The following is a 17,897-nucleotide window of genomic DNA, read 5'->3' on the forward strand; positions in this document are numbered from 1 at the left end:
AGAGCAAGAAGAAACACATCCTAACTCACCTTAGGAGATCAGTCTTACCCTAATACTACAACCAGAGACAAAGATGCAAGAAGACTGCAGACCAGGTTTCCCCGTGTGTGTGTGTGTGTGTGTGTGTGTGTGTGTGTGTGTGTGTGTGTGTAGCAAATAAAACCTTACAGATATTAAAAGGATTATACACTAAGGCCAAATGGGATTTAACCAAGGAGGTTTAAGGTTTACTGAAAGCCAAAAAACAAAACAAATAAAACCTTCCAGAAAGACCTAAGAACATCTAAGTAAGCGGGGCTGTATCCCTGTTCATGAATTAAAAGACTTAATGGGTTCAGGCAATGATTCTCGCTAGAGTGGGCCACAGAGGCAGCACTATTACTATCCAAAGTCACAAAGTCACCCCCTTTTCTGTAGGAGTAGAATTTACACTTTCAGACAAGAGTCTCTGTGCAGTCAAATTATGTAGGAAATGAAGAAGGTTAGAGGTCTCACATTTCCCAATCTTAAGACTTATTGCAAACCTACACTAACACCAACCAAATAGGGTTGACTTAATAAGTCATTGGCCAGTGGAATAGAGTTGAGATTTCAGAAATCAACCTCTCCTTCTGCGGTGGACCGATATTGACAAGGGTACCGCAATCATCCTGTGGGGAAAAATAGCCTCTTTAACAGTGGTGCTGGGAAAACGGTTATTCATGTGTTTTAATTGGACCCTGTATTAGTCAGCGTTCTCTAGGGGAACAGAAACTACAGAATGAATTGTATATATAGAGAAAGGGGATTTATTAGGTTGGTTTACAGGCTGTGGTCTATCTAGTTACCAGTGGGAAGACCAATAATCTGGTATTGTTCAGCCCATGAGGTTGGATGTCTCAACTGGTCTTCAGTATATGCTGGAATCCTTAAGTGGGCTTTAATGCCAGGGAATAAATGGTCTTGTCATCCAGAGCCGGTGAAAGCTGGCAGACATGTGAAACGGTGCAGCCTCTGGAAAAGCAGTACTTTTGTGGCTACTCAAATTAATCAGATTAACGAGATATACTGCAAATACCTAGAGAAGTCACTAGCAAGAAAAGTACTTGTACATGAATGTCCATAGCAGCCCTGTTCATGACAGTCAAAAGGCAGAAGCAGCCTGCAAGTCTGTTAACAGTGAGTGGATAAACCAATTATTGCAATACACATACAGAGAACTATTCAAGTTACAAAGGAATGAAACAGACTGGGGCTGGGCCAGCTCAATGGTACGATGCTTGCCCAGGTACCCCAGCACCAAGGACTGAAATATCAATTGTGTACTCTAATGAGGGTAAACCTTGAAAACCTGATTTTAAATGAAAGAAACCAGACAGAAAAGATGACCTTTTGTGTGGTTCTATTTAAACAAATGTGCATGGAAATGAACATATGTGATTGGTAGGAGCTGTGGGACATGAAGAACCGTGAGTCTGTTGCTTAATGGATACATTGATGTAGCACTGCTTAGGAGCTTTCTCAGTGTACAACAAAGAGAATGTACCAAATGCCACCAGTCAGTCACTTTAAAATGGTGGACTTTAGCGTTGAGCATGGTGGTGCATGACTTTAATCTCAGCACTCAGGAGGCAGAGGAGGCAGATCTCTGTGAGTTCAAGACCAACCTGGTCTCAAAGGGAGTTCTAGGACACTCAGGGCTGTTACACAGAGAAACCCTGTCTCAACAAAACAAGTTATTTTAATAGACAAATTGCAACTCAATAAAAGTGTAACAGTTTATTTGGAGTATATAGTTTCTAGAAGAAAGTGGGAGTTGAAAACCAGTAATCAATACTTAACAGGTGCACAGCGGCATGTCTACAGGTGCACAGCGGCATGTCTACAGGTGCACAGTGGCATATCTACAGATGCACAGTGGCATATCTACAGGTGCACAGCGGCATGTCTACAGGTGCACAGCGGCATGTCTACAGGTGCACAGTGGCATGTCTACAGGTGCACAGCGGCATGTCTACAGGTGCACAGTGACATGTCTACAGGTGCACAGTGGCATGTGTACAGGTGCACAACTGTGTCTACAGGTGCACAACATCATACCTACAGGTACACAACAGCGTGTCTACAGGTATACAACAGCGTGTCTACAGGTGTACAATAGTGTGTCTATAGGTGCATAGCGGCATAGCTACAAGTGCACAGCAGCATATGTACAGGTGGCGTGTGTGCGCCTGCACACAAACATTGTATATACAATGATAGTAATAAAAAATAAAAACAGAAATTAAATTCTGACCAATACAGATTAGAAGTTATGTGTCTATCAATGGGACAAATGTAATAAAGTGTAATACATCTGTACATTGTGTAATGTTTAAATTGAGTTAACCGTAATCACCTCCACGGACATTTGTCAATTCTTGTGATGAATGCTTTCAAAATACTTTCCTATCATTTTTGAAATGTGCAGTGCATTTAGCTACAGTGGTGCACTAGTACCCTGGAGCTCCCAGCTCCTATCTTACCATGACTCAGTACCCAGGGACACGTGCCGTTGTTGTTTAAGAAGTGACGGTCCTGTTACGTTGCAGTAATTTGAAGACCGGGGAACAGAAGTGTGTTAGTGTCAAGTTGAACACACACATAAAGGAACTAAGAGAAGGCTACAGAATTTGTGCGAATTCCTCCATCTAGATGTGTCTGTTAACATTTCAAAACAAAAGCCCCACAAGGAATGTATTGAGCAGGGTCACAGAGTTCTCACGGTACCGGATGCAGCGGAGGGTGAGAAGTGAAGGCAGCATTGGGAAGGGGTCTGGGGTCTTTGGAGGAGCTATTTCACACGCAGTGTCATTTTAGAGATACACCTGTCACACAAATTTCCCCTCACACATGCTGGAGCTCTTGCCACCACCCACCAGTGAGCACCTGGAGATCAGCCTTGCTCCTCTAAATGGCTGAGGTTCCACTCTTGTGACTAGCTGTTGTTGAGCCAGAACTTTCTCTTTAACTTTCACACAATCAATGGGACAAGGATTACTCTTGCCTTGTTTTTTTTAATATTTATTTATTATGTATACAATATTCTGTCTGTGTATGCCTGCAGGCCAGAAGAAGGCACCAGACCTCATTACAGATGGTTGTGAGCCACCATGTGGTTGCTGGGAATTGAACTCAGGACCTTTGGAAGAGCAGGCAATGCTCTTAACCTCTGAGCCATCTCTCCAGCCCCAACTCTTGCCTTGTTTATACAGACCGGAGCACCTAAGTACAGAGACTCTTGAGATCTAAATCTTGGGTGTCTATTCCCTGAGACCGGGTCTAACCACACAGAATTCTGCACCCTTGAACAGTGTGTGTGTGTGGGGGGGTAGTGACTGTTGAAAATTTTATTTTGTTTTCTATACCAATTTTATCAGACTCTTTCCTGAAAGGCGTATCCCTGGGCCCCCCCACATCTCAGCCTTATGGCAGCTCTCTCTGTGCTGCTTCTGTTAAACTTGGTAACCAAATCCTCCTCAGGAGTAGCTCCAGATCTCGATCTATCAAGCTGAAATGGAGTGGCTGTAACTCCGATATTTATTACTGGACCACTCTGCTGTGCTGAGACAAACCATGTTTATTTCTGTGGGATGCGGCAAAGAAACCCATCCCGTTCCCTCTGGCTAGTGTCACTGTCTCCCCTCTCTTCTGTTTCTCCCTTCCCCAGCTTGTGTGTGTGTGTATGTGTATGTGTGTGTGTGTGTGTATGTGTGTGTGTGTGTGTGTATGTGTGTGTGTGTGCGCGTGCGCGCTCACTTGCCTCTGTGTCTTTGTGTCTCTGTACCAGGGGATTGCAGGTGTGGTCCAGGTTCAGCTTCCCTCTTCTCTTCACACGGTTTTATTGTCTCTCTGGAAACTGAGCTCCCGAGTGTGGAATTACTGTAGCCCCAGCTGACAAACAAGCCTCACCTGAGCAGGTTGGGCGGGGGGGGGGGGGGGGGGGGGAGATCTACATGGGGAGCCTGGGGAGATGTGAGTGTGGAGGGAGAGATCTGCTGGCCAAGGGTGCTCTGGTTTTGTGAAGCACTGAAAGGGAATGCTGCTGGACACATAGCCTCTGTGCTCCAGCTGTGGGTGAGAAGGGGAAATGAATTCCCTGCTTGGGATCCGGCATGAAGAAGCAATGCAACTTAAAACCTCCAGCGCCATGCTTTCTTCCTGTGCTCAGCAGAATGGCAGGGTGTACCCTGGCTGACCCTGGCATTCATGGCCACATGGTTTCCTATGTAGAGACATTAGTGGGAAGGCAAGTTCGTGGAGAGGGACCCCGAACGCTCGGCGTTGGCTGCGACTCTGAGAACTCCTCCTGGGGTACGATCCATGTTTGGGAGAGGGACTGTCAGTCACATACCCAGAGGGCAGATATCGGGCAAGGATTCCTCAGCATGTATTTGTGGGTGACAGACGAGTTTCTGTGCTAGTTTGCGGGAGAAGCCCGGCTCATGGATAAAGAGGCCAGCTTCCCAAAGCCGCTGTTCAGGTGGGGCAATCAGAGCAGGGTGGAGCAGAAACATGCTGAGTTCAGGGAAGGACCGGAATAGCTTTCTTGGCACCTGAAGTGGTCCAAACCACCAAGTGAAGAAACAGACTTCCTTTAGTACATCTGACCAAATCATTATTTGTAAGCTGGCTGGGTTGCTTCAGTCTAACTGCAATCTTCTTGACCGTTCAGGAGAGAGCTGGGAGCTGAGTGGGGAGGGGGCAGAGTGGAACCACAGAAGCCTCCACTCTAAAATAAACTGTAGATGTCGTTCCTGTAGCAGGTCCCCGTCTTTCTTAGCCCATCCAATTATCTTTCATTTCCCCTCATAATACCAGTCATATTTTTTTTTATAAAACTAGAATGTAGACAGGCATATTTTCTGGTAGATGAATGGTATACGTAATTTTGTATAATTTAATTTTGTATAACTTAACTTTGTGTAACTTATTATGCAGATTAAATTAAGTGCCTGTGAACTTGTGCCTCCAAACCATGACCTTGGCTCCCAGAACAAGATGAATACCCCAGCATGAAGCGGGGTCACGTGATCACGTCTGATGCTTTTGGCAGAAGTGACTGACTGAAGCTGGCAAAGTCTTGACACCAGACTGTAGCAACCTTTGCCAGGCTTCTCCACATGTCAACTTTCTCTAGGTAGGAGAAGTAACATCTAGGGCTTAGATCACATTAACAGCCAGACGAGGGATCATCTTGCCAGGAAAAAAAAAAATCACCTGCCCATACAAGCTTTCATGTGTGCGCATGTGGTTGATATCAGACACCCTAAGGTCCATTTCTAAAATTCCAGGGATGCCATAACCAAGGGCTGAGGAGGCATGTGTTTGCTTGAGATGGAGAGAGGGATGGTCGGAGGGAGCAGACTCAAGCTCTCTCCATAGGAAGCTGTGCTCTAGATGTGAACGGAGTTTAATTTTGCCTCTTTATCATAGTGGTGTAAATAGAAGCTTTGCCATCAGTTTTTCCTAATGAGCAAAGCACCACACGGGAGCTCTGGGCACCGAGACTCTTGCCTAATCGTGAGTGATTTTACAGGCTGTGTCGGCTTCAGAAGGAAGAGAGGGGAAGTGTTGGGCTTTGAGTGTGCAGTGTCCCTGGGGTCATGTGTTTGAATGATCAGCCTCTAGGTGGGGCCTTCTGGGGTTTTATAGCCCTTGCTCACTTCGATCTGCTCTCTGGTTCACTAATCCGCGGAACTAGAAGCAAGCCGCGTCCTGCGCTCACAGCCACGGTGCCGTGTCTTCCGGACCACCATAGATTGCTCCTTTAAACTGGGAGCCAAATAAAACCTCCCTCCCTTAAGGGGCAGATTTGGTCCACAAGACCTACAGCAACGAGGAGAGTAAGCAGTACAGATAGCATGTGGGAGGGGGCGGTAGCAAGCCAGGGTGGTTGCTGTGGGCACAGTCCCAGGAAGAACCAGTTAGGGACATTCGAAAGTCATCGTATTAGATTTTGGACAGGGCAGGTGGTTCAAAAGGACTCTGAGACACATTTCTATGGACGAAGGAGTGTATCAGAAGAATTATTAATGCCATAAACAGACTGGAAGGCAGGCAGACAGACAGAGGGGGTAGCAGCCTGGTAGGGGCTCCAAGGAGACTTTGGATCCCAGCACCAGAGACAGACAGCGCAGTGGCATCTCTGAAGAGGAGCAGAACCTGTGCGATGGTGTGTGTGTGTGTGTGTGTGTGTCTTTTTATACATCGAGCAGTAGTGGGGGTTTTCACAGCAAGAGTTTGGCCAATCTCTGGCTCTCGGGCAGAAGGCAGGGAAAGAAGCGGGGAGCAAGACGTGGCGCCTCCTCGTGAAATATCAGGGCACCAGCAGCCTGCTAGCTGCTGTCAGTGTCCGCGGGAAGAGAGTCTGGATCCTGACATCACATTCTTACCCATTGCTTGCTGGGCCTCTTTGTCCAAGACTTTGCTGTTCAGCGTTTCCCCCAAAGCCCTTCAGGATCTTGAGAGAAAGTGTCTTTTACGAGGTGTTAATGACCTGAGGCGCTGAGATGAGAAGGGAGCATCATCTCCTCAGTCCCACACCAGGAGTACAGCTTGTGACGGTGGGGGGTGGTGGTGGAGGCAGATGTGGGGGATGATGGGGGGAGCATGTGGAGGGGGAGCTTGGGGCGCTTCTGCTGTTTCCTCTCAAATGTGTCCTGGTCCTCAAGGCTGCCAACCAAGGACTTGTGGAGGGAGGGAGGCCTGGTGGCTTGGTGTTGGATGGCCTGCTGAGTCACAGTGGATGGGATGATATCAAGTGAAGGACAGTTGTCTGCTGAAATGCAGAGGCACTTGATAAAACAACATAACAGGCCTTAGAGGAGGACTGTGTTAGTGCCTACACAAAGCAGCTCCGAAATGAAGTCTGAAAGGCAGGTTCCGAGGTCAGTCTCTCTGCTTTCTGTTCGATCTATCGCTCCGGTATCTTCTCCTTAGTTTCTCTGATTTTGATCTATTGCTCTGGTTTCTCCTCTCAAGATGTACTCTTCAACTGAATTCTGCTCGTCATACATGCTTCCGTCATTTGTTGACTTTAGGTTTGCCACTAGTGTGAAATCATCCTTTGTCGATTTTGTTAGGTAAGCAATGCCGTCGTTTTCCTTTCTCCTAGTCCAGAGACTTCTGTGGAATATTCAACACAATCGTTCCCAGAGCAGAGTCTCCTAAGCCCTCTGCAGTATTGCCCTCCTCCATTCTATGCCAGCCTCTTCCACTGCCAACTAGCTAACCAAAACGGGTCTCACCCTCCTTCCCTGAGGGTGTTGCAGGAGTCCAACCCACAGCCTTCTGGGTGGAGTTGGCGCTTCATATGTGTCTTCCCTTACAGCTGCATGAGTTACACACTGCTGTATAACAAGTGGGCCCTCCACTTACCAGCGCAAACCAACGCAAAACAACGTGTCCTTGTTTCCTCACAGTTCTTGTGGGTCAGGAACCTGTGAATGAATTATATATAGGCCTCCCTGTTCAGGATCTCTTACAAAGCTGCCACCTGGTGTCAGCTGGGACCACAGTCATGCCAAGGTGGACCTGGACGGGGTTTGCTTTCACATTCTGTCTGAGGCCGATGACAGAATATAGTCCCCTGTAGCTTACGGCAGGCCTGTGCTGGGGTCTCTCTCAGTTCCCTGTCTCTGGGTCCTTGTGCAGCTTGCTTCATAAGGATGAACAAGTGCTAGAGAGAAGGTGAAGGGGTAGAGGGGCGTATGGGGATGAAGACACTCACATTCCGCAGAAGGGACAAGCAACACGGTTGCCGTATTCTGAGGAGTAAGTCCTTAGTCAAGCTATGCACTGCGAGTCCCCAGCCCTTGGGGACCACTGGGAGTCATTTTGTAAGCTGTCCATTACAACTGTGCTCACTCTTTTGCTGTCTTGGCAACTCAGGAGAAATAAGAAGTGTTTAAAAAAAAAAAAGTAATAACAGCAACAACAAAAAGCACAACCAAACTATGTCACAGTAGAAACCCTGAATCTAGAGCTTGGTGTCTCAGTAAAAAAAAATTCTATATGATCAGGGGTTCCCTCTGGGGATGGGAACTTGAGGCGTTTCCCCCGCCATTTGTTGGGTGACTTGTCTTGCTCAATCAAGAGCTTGTGAAGAAAGGGAACTTTGCAAAGGAATGGTTGGTTCCTTTGCCATACAGCCCCAAAAGGAAAATCTGTGTTATTTTATTTCTAACACGAAATACCTCCAAAGACTCACTAGATGAACTCAAGTTTCTGTGCAGTTGTGCAGAGTTTGCACATTGTGACAAACTGCTCTCTGAAAATGACCGGATGCGGTGGGGGCTATTCTAAGAAAAACAGGAAGCGAAGGAAATAAACTTCCTCTTCTTCCTCTTTCAAAATTGTCCTTGCTCTTCAGTTATCTGGGGAGTAAGGGTGAGACGGTGGGATCCTGGCGCGGTGCCACACAAGCGAAGCGTCTGTACTTACGGGGCTGAAGCGGGAGAATCATGAGTTAGAGACCAGCCTGGGCTACATAGAGAGACCCTGTCTCAAAGATAAAAGCAAATAAAGGCCCCTAAGTCTATAAAAATAGATTAAAGTAAGAATATACAGCTGAAAAAGAATATAATCGATATTTGGAAATTATCTGTGCGCCACTCATCCTGTTAGTGTGTCTGTAGGAAGAACTGGAAGGTGAGCCAAAGAGAAATCTCCAAAATGAAATTCAGAAAACGAAACCCAATGAGCAAGATCCTCCTTCCCTCTCTCCCTCCCTTCCCACCTCCCCCCCTGCCTTTGTGTAATAGAAATACTTTGAGTTCCAGAATAGAAAGTATTTATAAGATAAGAGTAATATTTAGGGTCCAAGGGCATATCCCAATGGTTAGTGCTGGGAGGTATAAGGGCATATCCCAATGGTTAGTGCTGGGGGGTCTAAGGGCATATCCCAATGGTTAGTGCTGGGGGTTCTAAGGGCATATCCCAATGGTTAGTGCTGAGGGGGGTATAAGGGCATATCCCAATGGTTAGTGCTGGGGGGTATAAGGGCATATCCCAATGGTTAGTGCTGAGGGGTATAAGGGCATATCCCAATGGTTAGTGCTGGGAGGTATAAGGGCATATCCCAATGGTTAGTGCTGAGGGGTATAAGGGCATATCCCAATGGTTAGTGCTGAGGGGTATAAGGGCATATCCCAATGGTTAGTGCTGGGGGGTATAAGGGCATATCCCAATGGTTAGTGCTGGGGGGTATAAGGGCATATCCCAATGGTTAGTGCTGGGGGGGTCTAAGGGCATATCCCAATGGTTAGTGCTGGGGGGTATAAGGGCATATCCCAATGGTTAGTGCTGGGGGGTATAAGGGCATATCCCAATGGTTAGTGCTGGGGGGTCTAAGGGCATATCCCAATGGTTAGTGCTGGGGGGGGGGTCTAAGGGCATATCCCAATGGTTAGTGCTGGGGGGTCTAAGGGCATATCTCAATGGTTAGTGCTGGGGGGTCTAAGGGCATATCCCAATGGTTAGTGCTGGGGGGTCTAAGGGCATATCCCAATGGTTAGTGCTGGGGGGTCTAAGGGCATATCCCAATGGTTAGTGCTGGGGGGTATAAGGGCATATCTCAATGGTTAGTGCTGGGGGTATAAGGGCATATCCCAATGGTTAGTGCTGGGGGGTATAAGGGCATATCTCAATGGTTAGTGCTGGGGGTCTAAGGGCATATCCCAATGGTTAGTGCTGAGGGGGGTATAAGGGCATATCTCAATGGTTAGTGCTGGGGGGTATAAGGGCATATCTCAATGGTTAGTGCTGGGGGGTATAAGGGCATATCTCAATGGTTAGTGCTCAGGATCCTGGCTTCCATCTCAAGCACCACACATGCACATACGCCCTTGTATTCATGTGCACACCTGTATATATACACATGCACATGTGGGCTCTCTCTCTCTCTCTCTCTCTCTCTCTCTCTCTCACACACACACACACACACACACACACAATGCTTAAGGGATGCTAGGTGCTCCTTTTTCATATAAACTGTTCAGTTTCGTGCCTGGGATTTTATATGTGGTCAGCAAATACACACTTTTCTCTTTGTCAATCTAATTATTACACTCATCCCTGCTCCTGTATGATATTGGCAGTATGGTCCTGGAATCCAGATTAGCTAGTCCTTTGTTTCATGAAGATCTTCCAGTCCTGGGAAAACTCAGCTCCTTCTAAAGACTTGGAAGTTAGGTTTAGTTTAGCGTAAGTTGTCTTTGAGATTAGAGTCAGTTTTCCTACGGGCTAATGTTGCGTGCGAGTGGATCCAGTTCCGCTGTAGAGTGCTGCAGACCGGTGGCAAGGTGGGAAATAACAATAATTTGCAGCTTACTTTCAAGTGATTAGCTCACAGGTACTCTGCAGGAAGCCAGCCATCCTCACTCCAGCTGGCCAGCACCCCATCCCTGCCTTGGTTGCTCTGTCACGTTTAAGTCTGTCATGTTGAGTCTCACTGCGGGAACCAGAACTTAGTTTTTCCACCCCCTGCCCCTAGACACTGCTGCCTGCATAGTGTATCCCTGCGTAGATGGATGAACGAGTTTGTGCCGCCTGCCCATCATTATCAAAACAGAGGCCCTGTCTTCATACCATGCTGAGTAACTTGACCTGTGCAAAGTGAAACCAGAAAGGGGACAATCAGGGTACTTTAGGTCTGATAAAAATTTGTGCTTGGCTTGGGAGACTGATTTATCCTTCAGGAAGGCCTGACAGGGACTGGGAACATGTGCTTCTGACTTTCCCAACCGGTTTGTTGTATGACCTTAAGGAAGTCACATGAGCTTCCGCTTTTGCAATAGCAGAGGATTAGACAAGCGAGGCTGTGATGGTCTCAAAATATAGAATGGAAAAACTATACATAGACCAGTTTCCATTAGCATAAGCTCACTGAAAGTACGGTGGCCTTTAAACTGGGGGCAGTCAGGACCTTTGTACATTGAGACAGGGTTTATCTGTGTGGCCCTGGCTGTCTTGGAACTTGCTCTGTAGACCAGGCTGGCCTTGTGTGGCAGTCATGACTCACTTAGTCTTTTCCTCCATGATTGTGGGTCACAGTCCAGTTGTTTTTGTGGGTCCATCCCAGTCAGGTTCTGGCAGGACAAGGAAGTCCTTGAATGGAGGGCACCCTGGGCTCTCCAGCCAACAGGTGAGCATGTCTCCTTCTTGTGGTCATCAGGGGAATAACAGCTTTCCAAAGGTGGAGCCCCCCCCCCCAAGTCCCAGAGTTCAGGGGCTCCACCTGTCACCAGTCAGAGAAATGTCTTGGCTCTATGCTTTACAAAATAATCTATTTTCTAGCCACATTAAAATGAATATATTTTGTTGTATGTTGCCTATGAAATATGTAAGCAGTAGCTATTGAGTCAAACTGTGAAAGTAAGACAAGACAAAGTGTACCTGTGTCAGGGATTCAGCTGCACTGGAGTGGGCTTGACACTCTAGCTCACCAGAAAAGATGGCATTTCTCATGGGCCATCTGTAAAAGGCAAGGAGTGGACTTGATGACTAAGATGGTATTTGGAGGGCTAGGCTTCAGGCAGGCTCTACTGTGCACTTGGGGCATGGAGTCAGAACAGAAGCCCCCAAGACTCAGAATGTGTGCTCCCCGAGTGAGCTTCACAACCACAACACCCCGAGACTCAGAATGTGTGCTCCCCGAGTGAGCATCACAACCACAACACCCCGAGAGTCAGAATGTGTGCTCCCCGAGTGAGCTTCACAACCACAACACCCCGAGACTCAGAATGTGTGCTCCCCGAGTGAGCATCACTACCACAACACCCCGAGAGTCAGAATGTGTGCTCCCCGAGTGAGCATCACAACCACAACACCCCGAGAGTCAGTCCAGAGAGTACAAAAAGGAAGATTCAAGCCAGGAGAGCTATAGGTAATTCCAAGTGGTAGTTTTAGGGTACAGAGTGTGGTGAGCTTGGGTGCGACCTGAAAAGATGTGAGGGGAGGGGAGGGCCAGGTGGAGGAGAGCCTGCTCTAAAGGCCCTGGGTGCTGGGGTTGACATGAGTGAGCAGACACTCTGCTGTGCACCCAGAACTCCTCTGGGACCCCTGCAGGATAGGAATGGTAGCCTACCATCTCCCACCAAGGAGGTCTATGGACCAGGGAGATACTGGTGACTCACACCAGTGTAGTAGACCCTACTGTCTGTATAGAGAGGGCAGGAATTTGGGGGTGCTTACTGGATGAGTGAAGAATGAGTAAATCAATGGAAGATCCCTGAGAAAGAATTCTTAAACCATGAACCCTGATGTAGAAGGAAGAAAAAGAAAGGGGTATGGGTACAGAGAGGGTGTGGTCCCCATCCCGCCCGCGCTGCAGCTTCCAGGACACAGTGGTTTCCTGGAGGAATGCTTGCGGCATGGGGTGTTTGCCGTGCCTTCCTGGGCAGAGCAGGGCAGGGCAGGGCAGGGCATTGCAGCTGTGGAGTTTCCGTTTCCCTGGGGCTGGCATGAAGAAATTCATCTGTAGGAGGGGCTTAAAACAGCTGAAGAGGGCAAATGATCTGTCCCCGGAAGGGTGGTGAGGGCACCTGGGTCAGAATCCATGGGAACGTGTAGGCCAAAGGCAGCAGGCATTGATTAGACTCTTAATTTTTTTTTTTTTTCGAGACAGGGTTTCTCTGCAGCTTTGGAGCCTGTCCTGGAACTAGCTCTGTAGACCAGGCTGGTCTCGAACTCACAGAGATCCGCCTGCCTCTGCCTCCCGAGTGCTGGGATTAAAGGCGTGCGCCACCACCGCCCGGCCTTAAATTTTTTTAAATTAATTAATTCTCTCTCTCTCTCTCTCTCTCTCTCTCTCTCTCTCTCTCTCTCTCTCTGACTTGTTCCACTCTCCCCTCCCCTCACATGTTTTAGGACACACCCAAGCTCACCCCACTTTGTGCCCTAAAACTACCACTTGGAAATGCCCATAGTTCTCCTGGCCCAAGGTCTTCCTTTTTCTGTACTCTCTGGCCTGACTCTCAGGGTGTTGTGGTGTCTCCGCCCCTGCCGTGCACCAGCCATGACAGATGCTACATCCTCTCAGCTGTGATGCTCATGCAGAAAGTGCACATTCTGAGTCCCGGGGGCTTCTGCTCTGACTCTGTGTTCCAAGTCCACAACTCAGCACAGCAGAGCTTACCTGAAGGCCAGCCCTCCAAATACCATCTTACAGTCATGATGTCCACTCCATGCCTTCTAGAGATGATCCGTGTTAAACACCGGCTTTTCTGGTGAGCTAGAGTAGCAAGCCCATCCGTACATCCGAGGACAGCTTGAGGGAATTCTCCTCTACCGTGTGTGTCCTGGAAATTAAACTCGGTCCATTAGGCTTGGTGGCGTGCACCCTCTCTGAGTCACTTCATATGCTCCTTGATTAAGTCTACTTAAAAACGTGTAACAGTGTTTTGCCCACAAGTATTTTCTGTGCACTAGGAGTGTGTGCAGTGCCTGTGGAGGGCAGAAGAGAGTGTTAAATCCCCTGGAACTGGAATTCCAGATGGTTGTGAGCTGTTGTGTGGGTGCTTGGAACTGAACCCTAGGCCCTCTGCAAGAGCATCATGTGCTATTAACTACCAGGCCATCTCTCCAGCCTCAATCTTGGGGCTTTTAAAAATCACACCTTTAAGCCGGGAGGTAGTGGCACACACCTTTTGAGGCCAGCTTGATCTACAGAGTGAGTCCCAGGATAGCCAAAGCTACATAGAGAAACCCTGTCTCAAAAAAACCAAAACAAAGCAAAATCATACCTTTAGGTGCTGGGAATGTAACTTGGTTGGTCAGAGCAGTGGGCGATGCCCTGGGTTGGATCCCTAGGGAGGTATAAGCAAGGCACGGTGGTACCATCACCCCTACAATCCTAGCACTTGAGAGGATTAGGAGAATCAGTCCAAGGTCATCCATCTTCATAGGAAGTGTAAGGCTGGCTCGGCCTAGAGACGCTGTCTCGTAATAAATAAATAAATAAATAAACAAGGAAACGAACAAACGAAGTCATATCTTTAACACGAGAACCATATATATCCCCTGTACATCTCTAAGGTGTCTGAGTCAGCCAGCTTTTCGTTTCTGTGGAAAAATACCTGTGAAAAGCAACTCAAAGCAGGGAAGGTTTCTTTTGTCTCATAGCTTCAGAGGTTCAGTCCATAGTGCGTGGAAAGCCCTGGGGTTGTTAGCTGTTGTGCACGATACCCTTTAACTGGGAGATCCTGGTGTCTGTATATGTGGGGCTTCCTCCTCTACCCAGCTGGGGCTTCTGCTTAAGCTTATGTAGCCTCTTCTGTCCTAATGCGCCTGACGTCTTAAGTCCTGGTTTCCTAAAAGATAGCCCTCTCTTGCTTCCTAGAGTGCCTTCCTGCGACATTTCAGCCTTGTTCTCAACTGCCTGCTGTTTCCTTAGTCTCGGGCAGGAGCTGACTTGCTGCCTGCTGCGTTTCTCAGTCATGAGCTGTCTCTCCAGACACTGCTGGTATCATCTGTCTGGGCTTGGCCCTTGTGAATTTGGGTCTGTTGTTCCCCAAACCACTTGGCAAGGTTTTAGAAAGAAAGTAGAGACACTTGTCTGCGCTTGATTTCCATGGTGTAAGGGATCCCTGTCTTGATTAGCGGTAAAGAGCTGTTTGGTCAAGAATGAGACCTTAGCAGACTTCAGCTGGTGTCCATTTGCCACGTTCTAAGGCGATGTTGGAGATGTGGAAATTGGAAAGTAGACATCTTCTGGGGTGTTATCTAGAGAGGCAGATTAACCTGACAACGTTTCTACCAACATGGCGGGATGCCACGCGTCTTCCCTACACCCCTCCTCCATTCTCCACCTGTGGAATCGTATGTGTTAGGAACATGCTAACTGCTGCATGTATGTGAAATGTGTTTCTAGACCTGCTTTTACCATGCCTGTTTTCTTTCTTTGCACTATAGAATGCTCTAGTAGGAGACAGCAGACGTTCTCTTCCGGTCCTGCAGTTCTTTTGTTGCGTGTTTATTTCAGGTCAGAGTTGCTGGACGTTCACAGTCATGCTTACATTCTCTTCTAGGACACGGGGGTCGGGAAATCAAGCATCGTGTGTCGGTTTGTCCAGGACCACTTTGACCACAACATCAGCCCCACCATTGGGTAAGTGACAGTGTGTTTCTTTTTTTTGACATCACTTTTTTGACCAAATATTTCCAACGCCACCAATGAGTTGATTGATCTCAACTCCAGAAATTTAGGGCTATTCTTGTATAATTTTTTTTTTCTTGTCAGTCTTCTTCCTCTTGAAAGACAAGGCCATTTTCTTGACGTCAAGACCATGGCTCTCAAGAGCAGGTTGCCTTTACCTCCGGAAGGCAGATGGTGTGCACTGACAGCTCCTGGTGTGTGGCTAGATTGCCTGGCTTTAATCCCCAGAAAGGCTGATCACTGTAGATTGAGGAAATCCAAAGTTTATGTGGAAAGAATTATTTTTTCTTTTCTGGAATGATCTAATGCTGAACAACCTCCCTCCCCCCATAGCTTAAGTTTGCAGTGACAACATTGTTTCTGATGGTTGGGATGCCTTATGGGAGCTGCAGTGCCTTATGGGAGCTGCTCTACTTCCTGCCTACTTTGCTCTTCACTGTCTTCTGGTATCAGGAAGACTCAGTTCTCCTGTGTGTCTAAGAACGTCTAAGGCTTTTTTCTTTTTTGACATAGTTAACTTGCACTCATAATTTTCTCTTTTGGAGCTTTGAGAAGGTGTTTCTAAGTTCCAGTCTCAGAGAAAAATAAGGCTATCAAGAACACTTCCCAAGTAAAATGTGGGTTTATTGGAGGATGATGGAAATGGAATTCCTAAGTTCCAAAAGCTTGATAGATTAGCTACCCCAAAGTGTGTTAACTCGGTGAGCCAGAATTCTGACTTGAGGGCTCGTTTTGTTTAGCCTTTATGGAGCTTTCAAAATTTTAAGCCAATATATGTTACTGTCTTTTCTGTAGTAAAAAAAAAAATAGCTGAAAAGACAATTTAAAGGAGGAGATGCTATTTTGGCTTACGGTTTCAGAGGGTTCTGTCCATGGCTGCTTGCCTTCAGATGAACAGAACACCATAGCAGCAGAAGCTTAGAGTGGAGGTGAGCTGTGTTCAGGTTGTGGTGGCCAAGAAGCAGAAAGAGCGCATACAGGAAGAGGCTAGGGCAAGATACAGCATCTAAGGACTGACCCTTAGTGACCAACTTCCTCTACCTATGTAGATGGAGCTGCGGGCCGCTTCCTGCCGCCCAGCTCCCACATGGCTAGCTTTACCCGAAATAATTACATGGAAACTGTATTCATTTAAACACTGCCTGGCCCATTAGTTGCAGACTCTTATTGGCTAATTCTCACATCTCGATTAACCCATTTCTAAGAATCTGTGTAACACCACAGGTGGCTTACCAGGAAAGATCTTAACCTGCTTCTGTCTGGAGTGGAAGAATCATGGTGACTGCCTGACTCAGCTTCTTTCTCTCAGCATTCTGTTCTGTTTACTCTGCCTACCTAATTTTCTGTCCTATTAAAGGGCCAAGGCAGTTTCTTTATTTAACCAATGAAATCAACACAAAACAGAAGACTCCCACATTATACCTAGACCTCACTTCCTACTTTTCATTAATGCTATTATATTATTAGCTCTTCAAAGGACTAGTCTACCCATCAAGTCAGAGTCTTTATGATCTAACAGTTCCCGAAAATGCCCCCACAGACACACCCAGGTGTATTTCACTATTCCATTAGGTGTCTCTTCACCACAGCCAATTTTGAAGACTTTGTGCTTCTGGCTTTTCTTGAGAGATCCATGGATATGGAATGGGGGGGGGGGGGTATGGCTGCCTGCCTGGCCACCCAGAGCCGGGCACATGGTATGGGGATTTCCTAGACTTATTATTACTGTTATTTTTGTCAGTATAGTTGTCTTGCCTTATCTACCTGCTGGATTGTTACCTGCCGGATCCTGTGGACCGTTCAGTTCATGTCCCTGACCCAAGGGTTAATTGTGATGGCTTCCATGGGTCAGAGCACATAGGACATCACAGAGATACAGACCTGACTCAGACCGAGCCAGGCAGAACTGGAGGTGTGGCCTCAGTACAGCAGTGCTTGTATGAAGTGGGTTTGATCCCAGCGCCACCGATACCAACCGGACAGACAGATGACAAACCAAGTTACTCTGTTCTCAAAGCCTGCCCTGTTCTTCCTGCTGGAATCACATTTGCAAGAGGACATCGTTTCTGCATCAGGAGCATAAGCCCACGTCACCTCAGTTACTCATGCTGGTAGTCATATAGTGAAACATGGCTGATTCAAAGGCAGCTACATCACAGGCTCTGTACAGGCATGCAAGCTGCATCCCTGGAGCTTCCTGCACAGCCTGCACCCATGCACTTGTTGCCTTGTGAATCTTGTTTTATTATATTATAAAAGAGTGTTTATTGTGGGAGGGTGATGTTTGTATGCATACCACAGAGCACATGTAGAAGTCAGCACAACTTGAGGGAGTTGGTTCTCTCCTTCCAGCCTGTAGGTCCTGGGGCTCAAACTCAGGTTTTCGGGCTTGGTGGCACACACCTGTACTCTTCCTGACCCATCTTTCCCAGCCTGCCCCCAGAATCTTGTAAGCTTTAGGGTCTTCTGAGTTTTGCTTACTTCTGCGTTTCCTTTCCTTTCTGAGTCTTATGAGCCTCCCTTCTCCATCTAGGAGGATTGTTTGAAATTAGGTGAGCTATCTGAACAGGAGAGTATAATGAGAATAAAGAGGAGATGCCATTTTCTAATGTGGCCATGGAAAATTTAAACGATGGAAAATGGTTAAGGAGAAGACCATCCCGTAATTATACATGTGTACGTTGGTGTAACTTGAACTTGGTACATGTATCCAAAGTGGAGC

At 47.3% G+C, this 17,897-nt stretch overlaps 1 protein-coding gene across 1 annotated transcript in view; it reads left to right on the forward strand.

The window, feature by feature from the left end:
• Rab31 (RAB31, member RAS oncogene family) overlaps positions 1 to 17,897 on the forward strand; it is a 119,815-nt gene that overhangs the window by 32,748 nt on the left and 69,170 nt on the right. Inside the window, exon 2 of the mRNA XM_075951313.1 lies at positions 15,048 to 15,127. Coding sequence (XP_075807428.1) covers positions 15,048 to 15,127 — 80 coding nt within the window. The remainder of the gene's footprint in view (positions 1 to 15,047; positions 15,128 to 17,897) is intronic.

This window comes from Microtus pennsylvanicus, chromosome 17, assembly GCF_037038515.1.
Source record: "Microtus pennsylvanicus isolate mMicPen1 chromosome 17, mMicPen1.hap1, whole genome shotgun sequence".
Taxonomy (NCBI): Eukaryota; Metazoa; Chordata; class Mammalia; order Rodentia; family Cricetidae; genus Microtus; species Microtus pennsylvanicus.